Source organism: Anomaloglossus baeobatrachus, chromosome 9 (genome assembly GCF_048569485.1).
Source record: "Anomaloglossus baeobatrachus isolate aAnoBae1 chromosome 9, aAnoBae1.hap1, whole genome shotgun sequence".
Lineage (NCBI taxonomy): Eukaryota > Metazoa > Chordata > Amphibia > Anura > Aromobatidae > Anomaloglossus > Anomaloglossus baeobatrachus.
In genome coordinates, this window is record NC_134361.1 from 108,131,718 (window position 1) to 108,149,666 (window position 17,949).

At 45.4% G+C, this 17,949-nt stretch overlaps 1 protein-coding gene across 1 annotated transcript in view; it reads left to right on the plus strand.

Moving 5' to 3' along the window:
- The first annotated feature begins 1,053 nt into the window (after window positions 1-1,053).
- Window positions 1,054-17,949, plus strand: part of GAB3 (GRB2 associated binding protein 3) — a 197,053-nt gene continuing 180,157 nt past the window's right edge. Inside the window, exon 1 of the mRNA XM_075323918.1 lies at window positions 1,054-1,230. Within this exon, the coding sequence (XP_075180033.1) occupies window positions 1,156-1,230 (75 nt within the window). The 5' untranslated portion in view covers window positions 1,054-1,155. The remainder of the gene's footprint in view (window positions 1,231-17,949) is intronic.

Consider the following 17,949-nt stretch of genomic DNA (forward strand, 5'->3'; position numbering starts at 1 on the left):
TAAAGCGTTTCTTAAAACTTGTTGAGCTTGGGAGGAGAGAAAAAGAAAGAGATACTGAAACATGCAAAGAAACAGACCCATGGGTCACATTTACACTGCTCAGTTGTTATATATTGTCCTCCTACATTGTGCCAGTGTGTCTGCCCTTATACTACAAATATAGAAGAGGAGGAATTCTGTCTGTGTGTGTACTGTGTATTGGAGCCATCATAGCAGCTAGTCGTCACCCACTAGCTCAGAGATAACTGTACATTAGAGAGCCTGCAGAATGGAAAACAGGTGAAAAATGCAGGATATATGTTATATAATGTCCAGAAATAATGTTACTCCTCATGTGCACACGTTACCTGAAATAGCAGGTACGCCTTAAAGGACTCATGAGATCCCGACTATTAACCATTGCCCAGTTGCTTGTCCACCTTTGTTCTGTTGCATAAGGAACATGTTTTCATGTCAGTTTAGATTGCAGAAATCCCGCTATGATAATCATTGAACTACTGGGCAGTTACTGACAGGAGGGCAATAGTTGTCCTTTGATTGCTCCGTGGGTATTTTGCGAATAGTGATGATACCAACTTCTGATCTAGACCGCCTTTCTTATCATAATGTCATGTTTTGGAAAGTAATTCTAATGAATGTGTAATGAGTAATTCTTCATGATGAAATTCAGTCCAGGGCTGTCACAGTTGCTAGTGATGTGACATGTCGAGGAATATGGCGGTCAGGCCAAGAGCGAAAGCGACAGTTTTGAACAATGCTCCAATTTGTACCAGCGACAGAATTGATCCATTCTATGGTGGCAGAGGCTTTTAGGAAGTCCTCTGTGATGGGCCTCATTTGTATTCCACCCCCTGCCGCCTCCAGGACTGGCACTTTGCACTGACAATAGGCCTCATTCTTGGGTTGTAAACAAGCGAGTGTTAATGGTGCACGTGTTTGGTTTGTATTTATGAGGCAGCTCGTCCAGAATGACGTGTGGGGAGGAGGCAGGGAGGGAAGGAGGGAGCTGCCTGTTCTAGTGATGTCTCCTCCACTTCCTTCTTGTGATAGAGCAGCACAGGAGCACAGCTGAAGGAAGCTGATAGCCCTCAGTTTGAAATTCACAGGAACAGGCAGCCACACACTGGATCCTCAGTGTCCTGTCAGGGGGGCACTATGAGTGCAGCAGGGGATGTGGTGTGCACTGGCTGGCTCATCAAGTCACCCCCAGAGAAGAAGCTCAAGAGATATGTGAGTCCTCCTCTATAATAATAGCAATATAAGGCATGCATGCAGTATAATGTATACAGTGTGGCGACCACGTATGGTGCACATTGCTATGGTGAGACATCCATCCCATCCATTACTGCTGCACTCATTGCTGGTGCCTTCTCCACCATCCTGATCTATTCCACAGAGGATACCTGCTGGGATGCATCTGTCAGACATTTGACATTTGGCATCACTACATACAACATCATAATGACTTAAGTTGCTGCATTATTTTCAGTTGCCCCAAATAATAATAAGGATCTAATGACAAATTTGTTCTTGGTTGACCCTTTTTGTCGCTTTTTGTGGTCAGGTTCATGTTTGTCGTGCCTTATCTTGACGCGTGTTGTCATCACTAGTGTGTATGTATTGTAGACAGAGTAGTATAGTAGGATTCGTTCCTGGTTAATACGTAATCCGGAGTATAGGATGTGAGAGAACGTGCACTTTGTCCAGATACCCTCAGTTTTCTCACCGGATCAGCCTGTCTTTTTGTCTGGGAAAATAACAGGGTGTGTGTCTCACAAAAGCATAGGAAACTCTCTCATAGCCGGCCTTCCAGCAGACATTCCACGCACAAATAACCCAGGGACTTTCTATTCGGCCAATTAGATGAGAAGGATGGATAGTGGCGTTCACTGGTGACAATGCTAAACAATGCCACCGTATCGGAGCCACCGAAGCACGGATTACTTCACAAAGTTGATTAGAAATTGTAATTGGGATTGTTCCAAACCAATATTTATCAATAATATCTGAGTAATTGTAAATAGCAAATGCTATGCTTTATATATCCTTGAATTTTTTAGTATGTACAGAATCAATTGCATTGTTACTATTACACATTTTGGCTATTATTTTGCATCCTCTACACATATCGTTCCATCTATGTGCAGCTTATGTTACACTGTGGTTATTGTGTGCTCTGTGGGAAATGTGTGGGGTGGATAGAGATAAAAGACAAGGCTAATGAAGAAAATGTCGAGTGCAGCAACATTTTATTCTTCATGTTTTCTCAGCAAGTTTTCTTTCTGCTTAATAATGACTTGTTTGTTTGCTGATGTTAGTAACTTTGTCACCCGAATTAGGGAACACATTTGTGTGACATGTTGTGTGACAGCACAATCGCCCAGTGACTCACAGTCATTTGTTTGTCCCATAGAAGTGCAGTGTCTGTAAACATGTTCCACCCACTAATCTATTTTTATGATATATGTCTATATGATCAGAGTCATGGGAGTCTCATTGTCAGAGATAAATGTCATATTTCTCGTCATGAGTCTTTGTAAGGGGCTTATTTTACATCTTACTCCCCAATCTTTTCTTTCTTTGGGATATTTAGCTCAAATTATAAATAAACTTTTTCTACACTTGTATTTGTTGATTATAGTAAAACTATGCGTCGCTTCATCTCTTCTTTAATTTCCATAAGTGCGCTGAGTTTATTTTTTGAGAATGTGTATATTTTGTGTAGTATTTCTTCACATGGCTTGACGGGATGGAAACATTCTGGCATAATTATAAATATATTTATGCCAAATAAACATGAGAAGCTGACTTGTATGGATGTCATAATAAGCAATATTTCACGCTGGATGTTGTCATTTGCTCGATGTACGGAGACAGCAGGGCTGATTCCTTCAGATGTGACCGTTTTGTGTTTTGTCAGATGTACTTTTGTTTTTCTCAGATATAGCTGATCGAGCTGATCTGCGTTTGTCAGGGGTAGGAGATCTTTTTTTGTCAGGCTCCGTTCTGATCACATTAATGGTCGTTTTAACAATGTGCTTTTGTTTTGGTTTTTTTTAACTACAAAAGTTTAGCAACGCTGTCATGTTTTCATAGTGGGGATGTGAAAAATGTCATAGGTTTCAAGTTTATTATTATTTGGCTGGTTTGGAAAGGCCAAATCTGTGTGACCATTTCACTGAACCCATTAATACATCATGATTAAAGATTGCCTAATAGTAACTATACGTGTTTGGATTATTCGTAACGAATCCGAACGTGTAATTCCGGAGTTCATCGCGAATACCGAACCTAATGCAAGTCAATGTGTGCCACCCCCCGTGCCAGCAGCCGACGCTGCTCGAATTCGGACCTTCAGGGGTGGTGGTTCGAGGGTCTCCGGACCCGGGTGTCTCACGGACACCCCGAATAAAATGGGGAACGTAGATATACGGGCTAGGCCGTAATAGGTTTGTGACGCCACCCACGGTGTGTGGTGAGGTGGGACATCACCGCTGCTGTTACGGGGCACCCGGGGGAGATGTTGTGCAGTAAGATGTTAACCCCTCTGTGGGCAGGGATGGTGGCCCCGGGACCTGATGTCTCTGGTGCAGGGGGAATGATGACTGCAGGGGGTGCTGGTGAACTCACTGTTAGTAAAACACACAAGTCTCTGGTAAACCAAGGTGGTGGTGGCCGGTGCCGCGGCCGGTTGCGTTCGGGATCCCCCACCCGGCTGGTGGTCTCTATCCTTTTCCTGCACCGTTGTGTAAGGTGGACTTTCCCAGTATAAAACTCAGGAGTCTGCTCCCGGCTGAATGTTGTCTAAGGAGCCGTGCCCGCAGACGCTGGCCCGTGGGATCTATGGGCCCTGGCGGTGACCTCTTATCCCTAATCGGTGGGCTGTTGTCTTCTATGAGGGACTTTGGGTGGGACAGGACCTCTAGTCCTGGCCTCAATCGGTTAATTAAACAGTTCCACTTGTTTCTGGTTCCTGGCTTCAGGGTCCGAGTACCCCCCCTTTGTGCTACGGTTCCCCGTGTCGGTATCGGCGCACTACAACCCTGGCCTGGTCCACCTCGGTTCTACCGAGCCGTCTTCCCATCTCCTGTTGACGGAGACCACCGTCTGCCTCCTAGCCAAGGCACCAGGGCTCCTACCCTGGCACCGTTCAACTTGGACTTCACTGCTGAAGCTACCACTAGCTCCAGCCCACATTCCTCTCCAAACTGAACTCTAAAAGCCAACTGACTGTTTTTCCCGCCCCGGGCTGTCTGGACCCCTGGGTTGGCGTGTCCCAACCGCCTGGTCACGCCCACTGGTGTGTCTGTCTGTCCCTAAGGGGGGGTGACTAGGGTTTTCTGGTTGGCTGTGTGTTTCCTAGTGAGGGAAGGTGTTATGCAGGGGCCATTTGTGACTACCTGGTTTTGCCAGGGCATCACAAATGTAATGCAAGTTCCTCTCTAATACCGAACCTAGTAAGTCAGGGGGAAATGGAGCATTTTTCTTGCCGTGCCGAATACTGGAATAGTACTCAGAATTCGGTAAGCATAATCTGAACAGGATAGTTACTATTCATCCATCTCTAATTATGATGTCTTACTGCAGGTGAAGAACCTATTGCTGCATTTACACTGCAAGGTAATCATGAATGAATGTTGTTAAAACAGCCTGCTGATCTCACAATGAACAAGCGAAATGCTTGTTCATCAGGGGATATGATCTCTTATGCAATTTAAAAAATCATCGTTCTTGGCGGTGCATCATCCTCTGCATAAAAGAGTCGCACTACCAAGATCCATGGTTGCCTCTGTGCACTGAGCGCTCTGTTATTGATTACTCAGTGCACATCCTTTACTTTGCCCTGCTTGTGTAAACAGTGATTTAAAAGACCACCAATTGGTAAAAGTTTACCGATTGGCTATCTTAGCGTGCCACTGATCGCCTCTAGCCATATACAGTAAATAATCATTGGCAGAAGAGTATATTCCCCGAACCACTGTAAACCTATATATATATATATATATATATGTATATATATATATATAAATTTATCAAGCGTGTATCAATCAAGAGGGGAATAAGCCACTTTCAGACACCTGGAGAGGGTTATCTACTGGTGAGGATAAAATTGGGCATGATGAAATTGAACTCATCTCTCTGGAATCACCAGCTGTGGGGGCTTAAATGTGTTAACAGGGGTTGTAGGAATAGCAAACTATGGTTTAATTTGTCCAAAAACAGATGAGTACCTATCTACACACTTGTCTCAGAGCCTCATTTACTCCAATATACTAAAGCTGTAATTTCATTTCTCATTCTGTATAAGGCATTTTAGAGGGGACCTGTCATTAGATTCATGCTGCCCAAACCACAGGCAGCCTGATTCAGTGGCTGACCGAGTTATTTCAGCCAGGTATGTGTTACTTTGAAACTCTGTGGCACTTCAGAGAGTATGTTCACATGCGGCATCTTTTTTTTAACCAAAAAGATGCAGCATTTTTGTCCCAAAAAAACGCACTGCGGCAAAAACGTTTTTACCGCGTTTTGCCCAATGTGTTCTTTAAGGCCTAAGACACATGGCGAGAAAAATGGTGCGAGTGGAGTGCAATAAAAAAAAATCACATTCCACTCGGACCAATATTAGCCTGTGTGTCAGCACACATGAGCGATTATTTTCTCGGCCCTAATCAGACCAAGAAAACAATCGTAGCATGCTGTGGGTGTAATGCGAGACTCTTTCTCTCGCACCCATTCAAGTGAATGGGGCGAGAGAAAAATTGCACTGCACTCGCGGTACACCGGTGTACCGTGAGTGCAGTGCGAGAATGGCAATAGCCGGCTACGGAGGAGAGAGGGAGATAAATCCCTCCCCTCAGTGCCAGCTCGCTCCGCAGCAGCACTGGCCCGCCCCTACTCAGTGCTGCTCGCACAATCGGACCTCAGTCGCAGGGACACTGGCATAGCACTCGGCTCTGCTGTACTGCCAGCGTGAGCTGAGTGTCATACGAGGGGATCGCAGTAATCCTCATGTGGCCCCGGCCTAAGTCAAATCTATTGACTGAAGGGCTCAAAAATGCTGGACAAAACACAAAAAGAATTGACATGCTGCATCTTCAAAAACACAGCCAAGATGCAGCCACCAACAAAAGATGCCCAGTGTGGACAGCAAATAGAAATCTCATAGACTTTGCTGGGAGAAGGAAATGCATGCATTTAGGCGCATCTGTGTGACCTCATAAATGCAGCTAAAGATGCCCTGTGTGAACTTAGCCATAACCTCTCAAAGTCAGGCTACAGCTGAGTTTTTAAGGGTTCATCTCATTGTCTGCTATTTTTTTTGTGCAAGTATATTATATGCAAAATCCTAACTTCAGGATACAGCTAGTAATTTGTCATAACTCACCATGATTACACCACTTTGTGATATTACATAGGATTGCACGTAAACAGATTGCATTATTTTTTTAAAAGTGATTCCATAGCTCATACAATGGTAACTGAAGGCATGCGCTGGTACTAATCTGTACAGGGGTTAGAGGGAATGCAGACACCTTGTACAGTGCTACTTGTTTCCCTGAGTGTAATATTCCTCATACACGGCGTCATGCTGTGTGTCTGGTGTCCAGCCGCAATTGGAAACCACTTATATGAACATTAGAAGAACTATGATATCATTCCTCACTGGGAGGTGCTGTGCCAAGCATCATGGGATGCCGTGCACAGAAACAAAAGAATGACCACACGCCAGTAGTCTTGTATTGTTCCTAATTGTTCACAGCATTTGGAAAGCACCATAGCACTGAGTGACTTTCAGTTCCCTTTATATGTTCTCCTTTATAAATTACATTTTGGAGAAACAAGACATTCTTTTTATGGAACAACCATGCATTTCTGTAAAGGCTTTCCATGGTAGGAGATCACAGGACATGTTAATTATTCATCATTACAGTTGATGAATATTGGTTTCAATGAGGCAGATGCTCTTTCTGTCTTAGATCTGTCTCATCATTTTTAGATTGAAATTATTACATTAATATTTAAAGCTATGTTGTCATAAGAAGTGATGCTTTAAATAAGGGCCGACCATGAATGGTTAAATACGGCACTCGCTCTATAGCTCCACCAAACCAGAGTTGAGGGGTGATGTACATCAGAGAAAACTGTCTGTGCTGCTTCTCCAGCCCCTACTATAGACAGGGTTCAGTGCTGCTCCTCCTGCCAGTACTACAGACATGCTCCGTGCCGCTTCTCCAGCCCCTACTACAGACAGGGTTCAGTGCTGCTCCTCCAGCCCCTACTACAGACAGGCTCCGTGCTGCTTCTTCTCCAGCCCCTACTACAGACAGGGTTCAGTGCTGCTCCTCCTGCCAGTACTACAGACAGGCTTCATGCCGCTTCTCCAGCCCCTACTACAGACAGGGTTCAGTGCTGCTCCTCCTGCCAGTACTACAGACAGGCTCCATGCCGATTTTCCAGCCCCTACTACAGACAGGGTTCAGTGCTGCTCCTCCTGCCAGTACTACAGACAGGCTCTGTGCCGCTTCTCCAGCCCCTACTACAGACAGGGTTCAGTGCTGCTCCTCCTGCCAGTACTACAGACAGGCTCCGTGCCGCTTCTCCAGCCCCTACTACAGACAGGGTTCAGTGCTGCTCCTCCTGCCAGTACTACAGACAGGCTCCGTGCTTCTTCTCCAGCCCCTACTACAGACAGGGTTCAGTGCTGCTCCTCCTGCTAGTACTACAGACAGGCTCCGTGCTGCTTCTTCTCCAGCCCCTACTATAGACAGGGTTCAGTGCTGCTCCTCCTGCCAGTACTACAGACAGGCTCAGTGCTGCTCCTCCTGCCAGTACTACAGACAGGCTCCGTGCCGCTTCTCCAGCCCCTACTACAGACAGGGCTCAGTGCTGTTCCTCCAGACAGGGCTCAGTGTTGCTCCTCCAGCTACTACTACAGACAAGGCTCAGTGCTGCTCCTCCAGCTACTACTATAGACAAGGCTCAGTGCTGCTCCTCCAGCTACTACTACAGACAGGGTTCAGTGCTGCTCCTCCAGCTACTACTACAGACAAGGCTCAGTGCTGCTCCTCCAGCTACTACTACAGACAGGGCTCAGTGCTGCTCCTCCAGCTACTACTACAGACAAGGCTCAGTGCTGCTCCTCCAGCAAGTACTAAAGACAGGGCTCAGTGCTGCACCTCCTGCCACTACTACAGACGGGGCTCAGTGCTGCACCTCCAGCCAGTACTACACACAGGGCTCAGTGCTGCTCCTCCAGCCAATACTAAACACAGGGCTTAGTGCTGCTCCTCCATCCAGTACTACAGACAGGGCTCAGTGCTGCTCCTTTAGCCAGTACTACACACAGGGTTCAGTGCTGCTCCTCGTGCCAGTACTACAGACAGGCTCCGTGCTGCTTCTCCAGCCCCTACTACAGACAGGGTTCAGTGCTGCTCCTCCTGCCAGTACTACAGACAGGCTTCGTGCCGCTTCTCCAGCCCCTACTACAGACAGGGTTCAGTGCTGCTTCTCCAGCCCCTACTACAGACAGGCTCCGTGCTGCTTCATCTCCAGCCCCTACTACAGACAGGGTTCAGTGCTGCTCCTTCTGCCAGTACTACAGACAGGCTCTGTGCCGCTTCTCCAGCCCCTACTACAGACAGGGTTCAGTGCTGCTCCTCCTGCCAGTACTACAGACAGGCTCCGTGCCGCTTCTCCAGCCCCTACTACAGACAGGGTTCAGTGCTTCTCCTCCTGCCAGTACTACAGACAGGCTCCGTGCTTCTTCTCCAGCCCCTACTATAGACAGGGTTCAGTGCTGCTCCTCCTGCCAGTACTACAGGCAGGCTCTGTGCTGCTTCTTCTCCAGCCCCTACTATAGACAGGGTTCAGTGCTGCTCCTCCTGCCAGTACTACAGACAGGCTCCGTGCTGCTTCTCCAGCCCCTACTACAGACAGGGTTCAGTGCTGCTCCTCCTGCCAGTACTACAGACAGGCTCCGTGCCGCTTCTCCAGCCCCTACTACAGACAGGGCTCAGTGCTGCTCCTCCAGACAGGGCTCAGTGCTGCTCCTCCAGCTACTACTACAGACACGGCTCAGTGCTGCACCTCCTGCCACTACTACAGACAGGGCTCAGTGCTGCTTCTCCAGTCAGTACTACACACAGGGCTCAGTGCTGCTCCTCCAGCCAGTACTAAACACAGGGCTTAGTGCTGCTCCTCCATCCAGTACTACAGACAGGGCTCAGTGCTGCTCCTTTAGCCAGTACTACAGACAGGGCTCAGTGCTGCTCCTCCAGCCAGTAGTACATTCAGGGCTCAGTGCTGCTCCTCCAGCCAGTACTACAGACAGGGCTCCGTGCTGCCTCTCCAGCCCCTACTACAGACAGGCTCTGTGCCACTTCTCCAGTCCCTACTACAGACAGGGCTCCGTGCTGCTCCTCCTGCCAGTACTACAGACAGGGCTCAGTGCTGCTCCTCCAGCCACTACTACAGACAGGGCTCAATGCTGCAAACAACTGTCAGGCTGGAGATAGTAACATTGATTGACAGTTGTAAGGTCATGTTGAGATTGGTAAATACTATTGACCTTGTCCTTTCAGTTTTTACTTTTACTATCTAACTGGACTGGTTATTATCAAAACAACCTGCTCTACTTTGTGATCACAGACGACCGTGTACTTCACTTTTAGGCTACAATGAGCTTTTGATTTATTTACTCCGTACATTATTTACAAACACAAACACAACTGTAATAAACATTTTTAGAAATAATTAAATATCGTAACAGAGTATGTAAGGTAGACTGCACATATGTGGGCTCATCACATTAAAATTGTAGTCCAGTGTTTGTAGGCAATTCTAGGTTATTGGCTGCTTTTACAGTTGTACTCTTATTTTTTTTTACATTGGGTTTCTATTCCTCTTTGATGGCCAGAATACTGTAGCGTGCTGTGCTATTCTACCAGTGTGACCCATGTCTGACAACAAACCATTTCCCATACCATCTGGGAGAATTGTGACAGAAGCTCTGCATTGTAATACTAGTTAGGCCGGGGTCAGACGAGCGTATGGCATCCGATGTGAGAGAATCGGATGCGATATGATAATATACCTGTAATAGCATCCATAGAGGTTGTCATTCAGTTATCCCAAAAACTGATATGTCAGGCCAGTTATGACTGTGTTTTTTAGTTTTGCCCTTAGTAGGGCCTGTGATGCTACTGCGCAAGCGCAAGATTTCATTGCCCTATGTTGATGATGCAGGACATGTCATCCATGTCAATCAAAAATGGACAACGGCATTTAGGAAAAGAGAGCCGGCACAGACAACGCATCGATGACACCCATTGGACAGAACTATGCTAATTTACAGCATGGGAGATATTAAAATGATCTTTTCGGACATATACAGGGGCACTCAGAAGGCGATATACACGTTTGTAGACTGCTTTGAAGGAGTAGATAAAGGTGGTGGAATTAGTTTGGTTACTGAAAAACTGGTGGCAGATTTCCTTTAATCTCCAATTTAAAAAATAACAATACATAGATATGCTGCTTAGCATCGGTGTCTATACTGGGTGCCACTGTACGGCATAGCACAGCAGGGATTTCATCTGTGACTGTTCAGTAATAATTTCTCAGGAAAAAAATGAACACAAAATGAGTTAATTTGAAGCATGTGGCACTTATTTCTGAAATATGAATTGTTTGTGAATACAGTTGCATCATCTTTTTTTGGACCACCCCAGTGATGCTAAAGAGAGTGAAAATGACTTGAGAAGACTTGAAAATGAGTTTTATGTCATCCTCCTGTGTGAAGAACTTTAATATTCCAAAAGCATTGGTTGCAGCCTGAAGGTTACTCATAGACCCTTACTTACATGCGACACTGGAGCTACAATACATGGCGATTTAGTTTCCCAACAAGAAGGTCACGGGGCACTGTTTATCACCTCTGATTGTCAATATGGTTGCTTTGTGACCCATGAAGTAACACAACCTCAACATGACTGCCACGGAAAATCATTCAGATATCCCAAAAACTGATTTGATATAATCATTTTTCCATTATTTTTTTCCAGATACACATCTACAACCAATGTCAACCAATATACAGTACAGTGGAGTTTATTGCCCTTAAAGGGAACCTGTCACCAGTTTTTCAGTAACCAAATTAAAACCACCACCTTAATCTACTCCTTTACAGCAGTCTCCACTGTATATGCCCCAAAATACCATTTGAATATCTCCTGCACCGTATGTAAATTATCATGTTCCGGTCCGATGGTCGCCATTGTTGAGTTGTCTGTGCCGCCTCTTTTTCAAATTACAGTACTCCAGCTTTGATTGAAGTGGATGTACTTATTTCTGTGCCGCGGGATGTACCCAGACATGATGGGATGTAAGGTCACCCAGGTCCATCCTTACAGGTCAGGTACAGGGGAGCACTGAGCTATGACAAGTCCATAAGTTTCTATAGTAGCTGCCTGTGTGCCCTGTACGAGATCTGGCCCAATGTGAAGGTGTTAAGCTGGCTTTACACACAGCGACATCGCTAGCAATGTCGCTGGTGAAAGTACCCGCCCCGTCAGTTGTGCATCATGGGCAAATCACTGCCTGTGGCGCATAACATCGCTAGGACCCGTCACACATACTTACCTGCTTAGCGACGTCGCTGTGGCCAGTGAACCGACTCCTTTCTAAGGGGGCAGTTCGTTCGGCGTCACAGCGGCGTCACTAAGCAGCCACCCAATAGAAGCGGAGGGGCGGAGATGAGCGGGCCGAACATCCCGCCCACCTCCTCCCTTCCTCATTGCGGGTGGCCGCAGGTACAGTGATGTTTCTCATTCCTGGGGTTTCACACATAGCGATGTGTGCTGCCGCAGGAAAGACCAACAACCTGCGTTCTGCAACGATAATCGGGATTAGAATGAACAATCAATGATTAGGTGAGTAATTTTGATCGGTAATGGTCAGTCCTGCGTTTCACATGCAACGACGTCGCTAACGATGCCGGATGTGCGTCACGAATTCCGTGACCCCAACGACATCTCGTTAGCGATGTTGTTGCGTGTAAAGCCCACTTTAGAGGTGATCGGGTGGCAGCACACGCTCATGCAGTCTTGTTTGTTACAGGCCACAACCTTTCTACCTGCACTTTCAGTCAGGGGCAGACATATCATTGGTGCAACCTGTGTGGCTGCACAGGGACCAAGAGGTAAGGAGGCCATCTCTACCTCCAAAGCGGGAGCCATTTTGCATTTTTATGTGCTTGTGAGTTGCAAAGGGCCCATATACAGTGGGTATGGAAAGTATTACAGACCCCTTTACATTTTTCACTCTGTTTCATTGCAGCCATTTGGTAAATTAAAAAAAGTTCATTTTTTTTCTCAGTAATGTACACTCTGCACCCCATCTTGAAAAAAAACAACCCAGAAATGTAGAAATTTTTGCAAATTTATTAAACAAGAAAAACTGAAATATGACATGGTCATAAGTATTCAGCCCCTTTGCTCAGTATTGAGTAGAAGCACCCTTTTGAGCTAGTACAGCCATGAGTCTTCTTGGGAATGATACAAGTTTTTCACACCTGGATTTGAGGATCCTCTGCCATTCTTCCTTGCAGATCCTCTCCGGTTCCGTCAGGTTGGATGGTGAACATTGGTGGACAGCCATTTTCAGGTCTCTCCAGACATGCTCAATTGGGTTTATTTAGGTCAGGCCTCTGACTGGGCCAGTCAAGAATGGTCACAGAGTTGTTCTGAAGCTACTCCTTTGTTATTTTAGCTGTGTGCTTAGTGTAATTTTCTTGTTGGAAGGTGAACCTTCGGCCAAGTCTGAGGTCCACACCACTCTGGAAGAGGTTTTCTTCCAGGATATCTCTGTACTTGGCCGCATTTAACTTTCCTTCAATTGCAAAGAGTCGTCCTGTCCCTGCAGCTGAAAAACACTCCTATAGCATGATGCTACCACCACCATGTTTCACTGTTGGGATTGTATTGGGCAGGTGATGAGCAGTGCCTGGTTTCCACACATACCACTTAGAATTATCACCAAAATGTTCTATTTTTGTCTCATCAGACCAGAGAATCTTATTTCTCATAGTCTGGGAGTCCTTCTTGTGTTTTCTTGCAAACTCTATGCGGGATTTCATATATCTTGCACTGAGGAGACAAAGATCACTTGGGAACACTGTAAATATGGAACTGTTACTGCGCTGCTGGAGATACAACACACATCCAGGAGAAGTAAAATACGAGGTGGTTGCACTGAGGAGAGACTTTCGTCGAGCCACTCTGCTATAAAGGCTCAACTGGTGGAGGGCTGCAGTGATCCCATCTCCCATCTCCCTACTGCATCTCTGGAGATCAGCCCCAGTAATCTTGGGGTTCTTCTATACCTCTCTCACCAAGGCTCTTCTCCCACGATTGCTCAGATTGGCTGGACGGCCAGGTCTAGGAAGAGTTCTGGTGGTAAAAACTTCTTTCAATTAAGGATTATAGAGGCCACTGTGCTCTTGGGAACCTTTAGTACTGCAGAAATTATTTTGTAATCTTGGCCAGATCTGTGCCTTGCCACAATTCTGTCTCTGAGCTCCTTGGGCAGTTCCTTTTGACCTCATGATTCTCATTTGGTCTGACATGCACCGTGAGCTGTGAGGTCTTATATATATAGACAGGTGTGCGCCTTTCCAAATCAAGTCCTATCAGTTTAATTAAACACAGCTGGACTCCAATGAAGGAGTAGAACCATCTCAAGGAGGATCACAAGGAAATGGACAGCATGAGACTTAAATATGAGTGTCTGAGCAAAGGGTCTGAATACTTATGACCATGTGATATTTCAGTTTTTCTTATTTAATAAATTTGCAAAAATGTCTACATTTCTGTTTTTTTTCTGTCAGGATGGGGTGCAGAGTGTACATTAATGAGAAATGAACTTTTTTGAATTTACCAAATGACTGCAATGAAACAGAGTGAAGAATTGAAAGGGGTCTGAATACTTTCCATACCCACTGTATTGTTCTTGCACAGGGGCCCTTTTCTGTCTGTGTTCGCCTGTGCTTTCAGTTTAGGCAAAAATATGGAATTTTCTATCCACTCATCAACCAGTATCTGGAAATCAGTTGTCAGGTTTTTCTTCGCTTCCATGCATTGTCAAAGCACTCCTGTTTTTCGGATTGTTGGGTTGAGTTCGCGCACATCCATAGCGTCCAACTCCGTTTTTTGAATATGATGCGTCCAATGACTCACAGAATTGAAACTTAGTGCCTTGGTTCCACCATTTGCTCCCAGGCACTGGTCTGGGGCCAGATCCCAGCTCTGGACATAGAGCATTGTAGACTGGAATTCTGCCCAGTAGAGCAACTCGTAGTGGGCTGGTGGGGCGATCCCTGTACAAGTACCTGTTTCTCCATCCGGCATGTTGGTATATGTGCTACGGCACATCTCGACGAACTCCCTTGGATCAGCTGAGTATATATACTAATTGCCATATGTATATGGAGTAAGTGGAAACCAGATACATATGGCGCTCTTTATCTCACGAGAACAAATAAACAAGCTGCATAAAATCTAATATGTGATGGGCTTCTGGGCTAACATTCCTAATAATTTTCCATTTTTACATTCTCAAAGATGAGAGAAGAGAAATCTAAAGTGATGAAAAGAGCTGGCCAGAAGCAACATGTTATATTGGTGAAGGTGTAGAATGCTCTGGGATTATGCACGGTTGAAAAAGCTGCTTTTTAGTATTAAATCCATTTTACATAAAAGGAGACTATATCACTTTATGAGACACTTACAAGAAAGAAATAATCATCCAGCATCAGAAGCTTGAGTAATTAGTGTACACTGTTTTATAATTATTTTGTTCTGTGTTCTGCCCATAATTTCACATTACACTTGTGTTGCTCGGCAGCCTATACACAAACCTTTTATGAGAGTGACAGAGGGTTTGTCACTGGCTTTTATCATCCCATCGAATAATTATAATGTATAAAGCAAGAGGCGAAGAGTACTGCTTGGGATTAGGAGATGTCCCACCCTGAGGGCTTTATAGGGCTTCAGGTTAATGCTGATGTCGAGTAATATAACCCTTCAAAGTGAATCTGTCAGCAGATTTTTTCTATGTAATATGAAGCCAGCATGCTGTAGGGGTTAAAACACAAACAGCAACTATGCCTTTCTTATCAGGCTGTGTGCTGCTGTTTACTTAAACTAAAGGCTTTATCACCTAGCGATTACCATTGCTCAGACTACAATATAACGCACATGGCAATCCAGCACGCCCCCTCCTCTGATTGACACCTTACTGTCAATGTACAGTCTCTATTAAGAGCCTGCTGTGAGCAGGGACAGCTCTCTCAGCTCTGCTACATTGTTAAATATAAAAATTCTGATTGTGTCAGAACATCTGTACTGAGTAATCTAAGTGATACATCGTTGGATTCAGAGTCTCTTTTTCTACATCATATTGCTCTCATATGAGGTAGGAAAAAGCTGCTGACAGATTCCCTTTAAAGGAAACCTGTCAACAGGTTTTTCCCTTATGAGCTGCGTCCACCACGAGTGAGCCCTTATATACAGCATTCTAGAATACTGTATATAAGAACCCAGGCAGCGCTGTATAACATAAAAAAAAGCTTTATAATACTCATTTAGGGGGTGGTCTGGTCCGATGGGCGTTGCTGGTCCCAATCTGACATTTCCCCCATCTTAGGTGAACGATGTGCTCCTGCCCAGTTATCTCGGCCGTTTCTCTCGCTATGCCGAGCACTTCTTTGTTTTGTATGAGAGCTTATCTCCGGGAGAAAAAAAGGATTTCCAGTCCGAAAATGGACATACTTGATCATTATCACTTTCGACAATAAATTAATTGGGACCCCATACACATTAGATGACTGGTGGCTGAACCATGGTTTGGCCAATAGTTTAGTCAGCCGTTGTCTCGGGCATCTTTCTCTCGCTCTGCCATGTGCTCCTGTGTTCTGTATTAAAGAACTTATCTTTGGAAGAACAAAAGGATTGCCATTCCAAAATTGGGCATACTGGATCCTTATGTTTTCTGACAATCAATTGTCCAGGACCCCCATACACATTAGACTGATGACCAAATGACTGTGGGTCTGACTGACATTAGTCTAATATGTATTGGGGGCTTCAGTCTTGTCAAGTAATTTTTTACTCCTAACCCCATACACCCAAAACCTTATAAGGGTCATTTTCATAGAACAACAATAGTTTATGCATCAAGTATTTAACAATTGTGCGAATGTAAAATCTTCATTCTGGTTTTAACCCATTCTGTTGTGGCGTATTAACAATATGTAGCTTCAGTTTATCTTCAGACTATCTGTATGGTTTGCTTGTTCTTCCTCTGAGCACTTCCCACTGACGAAGAGTGTAACAGCATAATAATTGACTTCCTTTTAAATCAGTATATTAGGAAAATTAGGCTGTATCCTCCACTGAGGCAGGGAGTGACTTGAATAAATACAGTCATTGTACAGTTCTGCAGAGTAGGTTGCTTGTAGTATCCAGTCAGCAATGTGTTTTTGTTGTCTACTTTTCACAACTTTGGTCAATGCAGGCTGCCATGGAATAAAGCTGTTTTTTTTTTAAGTCTTTGGGTGGTTTCTTGTGATGAACGAGCACTACCATGCTCGGGTGTTTGGTACCACTAACGAGCAGTTTGATGTTCGGATGCTCATGACTCAAGTACTCAATTATAATGGAAGTCAAGTCGGAAAAGTTCCTTTAAAAATGCTCAAGTTCCCCATTGACTTCCATTATACTTTGTACATGAGTTGAGCCCGTCCGAGCATTCAACTGCTCATTACGAGTACCGAGCACCCAAGCATGATAGAGCTCACTCACTACTACTCGTTACAAGTACCGAGCACCTGAGCGTGGTAGTGCTCGATCATCACTACTCGTTACGAGTACCGAACACGCAAGCATGGTAGGGCTCACTCATGATTACTCATTATGAGTATCGAGCATGGTAGTGCTCGTTCATCACTTGTTATGAGTACTGTGCACCCGAGCATGGTAGTGCTCACTCATCACTACCCGTTACAAGTACCGAACACCCGAGCATGGTAGTACCTTCTCATCACTAGTTACGAGTAACCGAAAACCCGAGCATGGTAGTGCTCACTCATCACAACCCATTACAAGTACTGAACACCCGAGCATGGTAGTACCTTCTCATCACTAGTTACGAGTAACCGAACACCCGAGCATGGTAGTACCTTCTCATCACTAGTTACGAGTAACCGAACACCTGAGCATGGTAGTGCTCACTCATCACTACCCATTACAAGTACCGAACACCCGAGCATGGTCGTACCTTCTCATCACTAGTTACGAGTAACCGAACACCTGAGCATGGTAGTGCTCGCTCATCACTAGTTACGAGTAACCGAACACCTGAGCATGGTAGTGCTCACTCATCACTACCCATTACAAGTACCGAACACCCGAGCATGGTCGTACCTTCTCATCACTAGTTACGAGTAACCGAACACCTGAGCATGGTAGTGCTCGCTCATCACTAGTTACGAGTAACCGAACACCTGAGCATGGTAGTGCTCACTCATCACTACCCATTACAAGTACCGAACACCCGAGCATGGTCGTACCTTCTCATCACTAGTTACGAGTAACCGAACACCTGAGCATGGTAGTGCTCACTCATCACTACCCATTACAAGTACCGAACACCCGAGCATGGTAGTACCTTCTCATCACTACGGTAGTTACGAGTAACCGAACACCCGAGCATGGTAGTACCTTCTCATCACTAGTTATGAGTACAGAGCACCCGAGCATGGTAGTGCTCACTCATTTCTAGTTATGAGTACAGAGCACCCGAGCATGGTAGTGCTCACTCATCACTACTCGTTATGAGTATCGAACACCCGAGCATGGTAGTGCTCGCTCATCTCTAGTTATGAGTACAGAG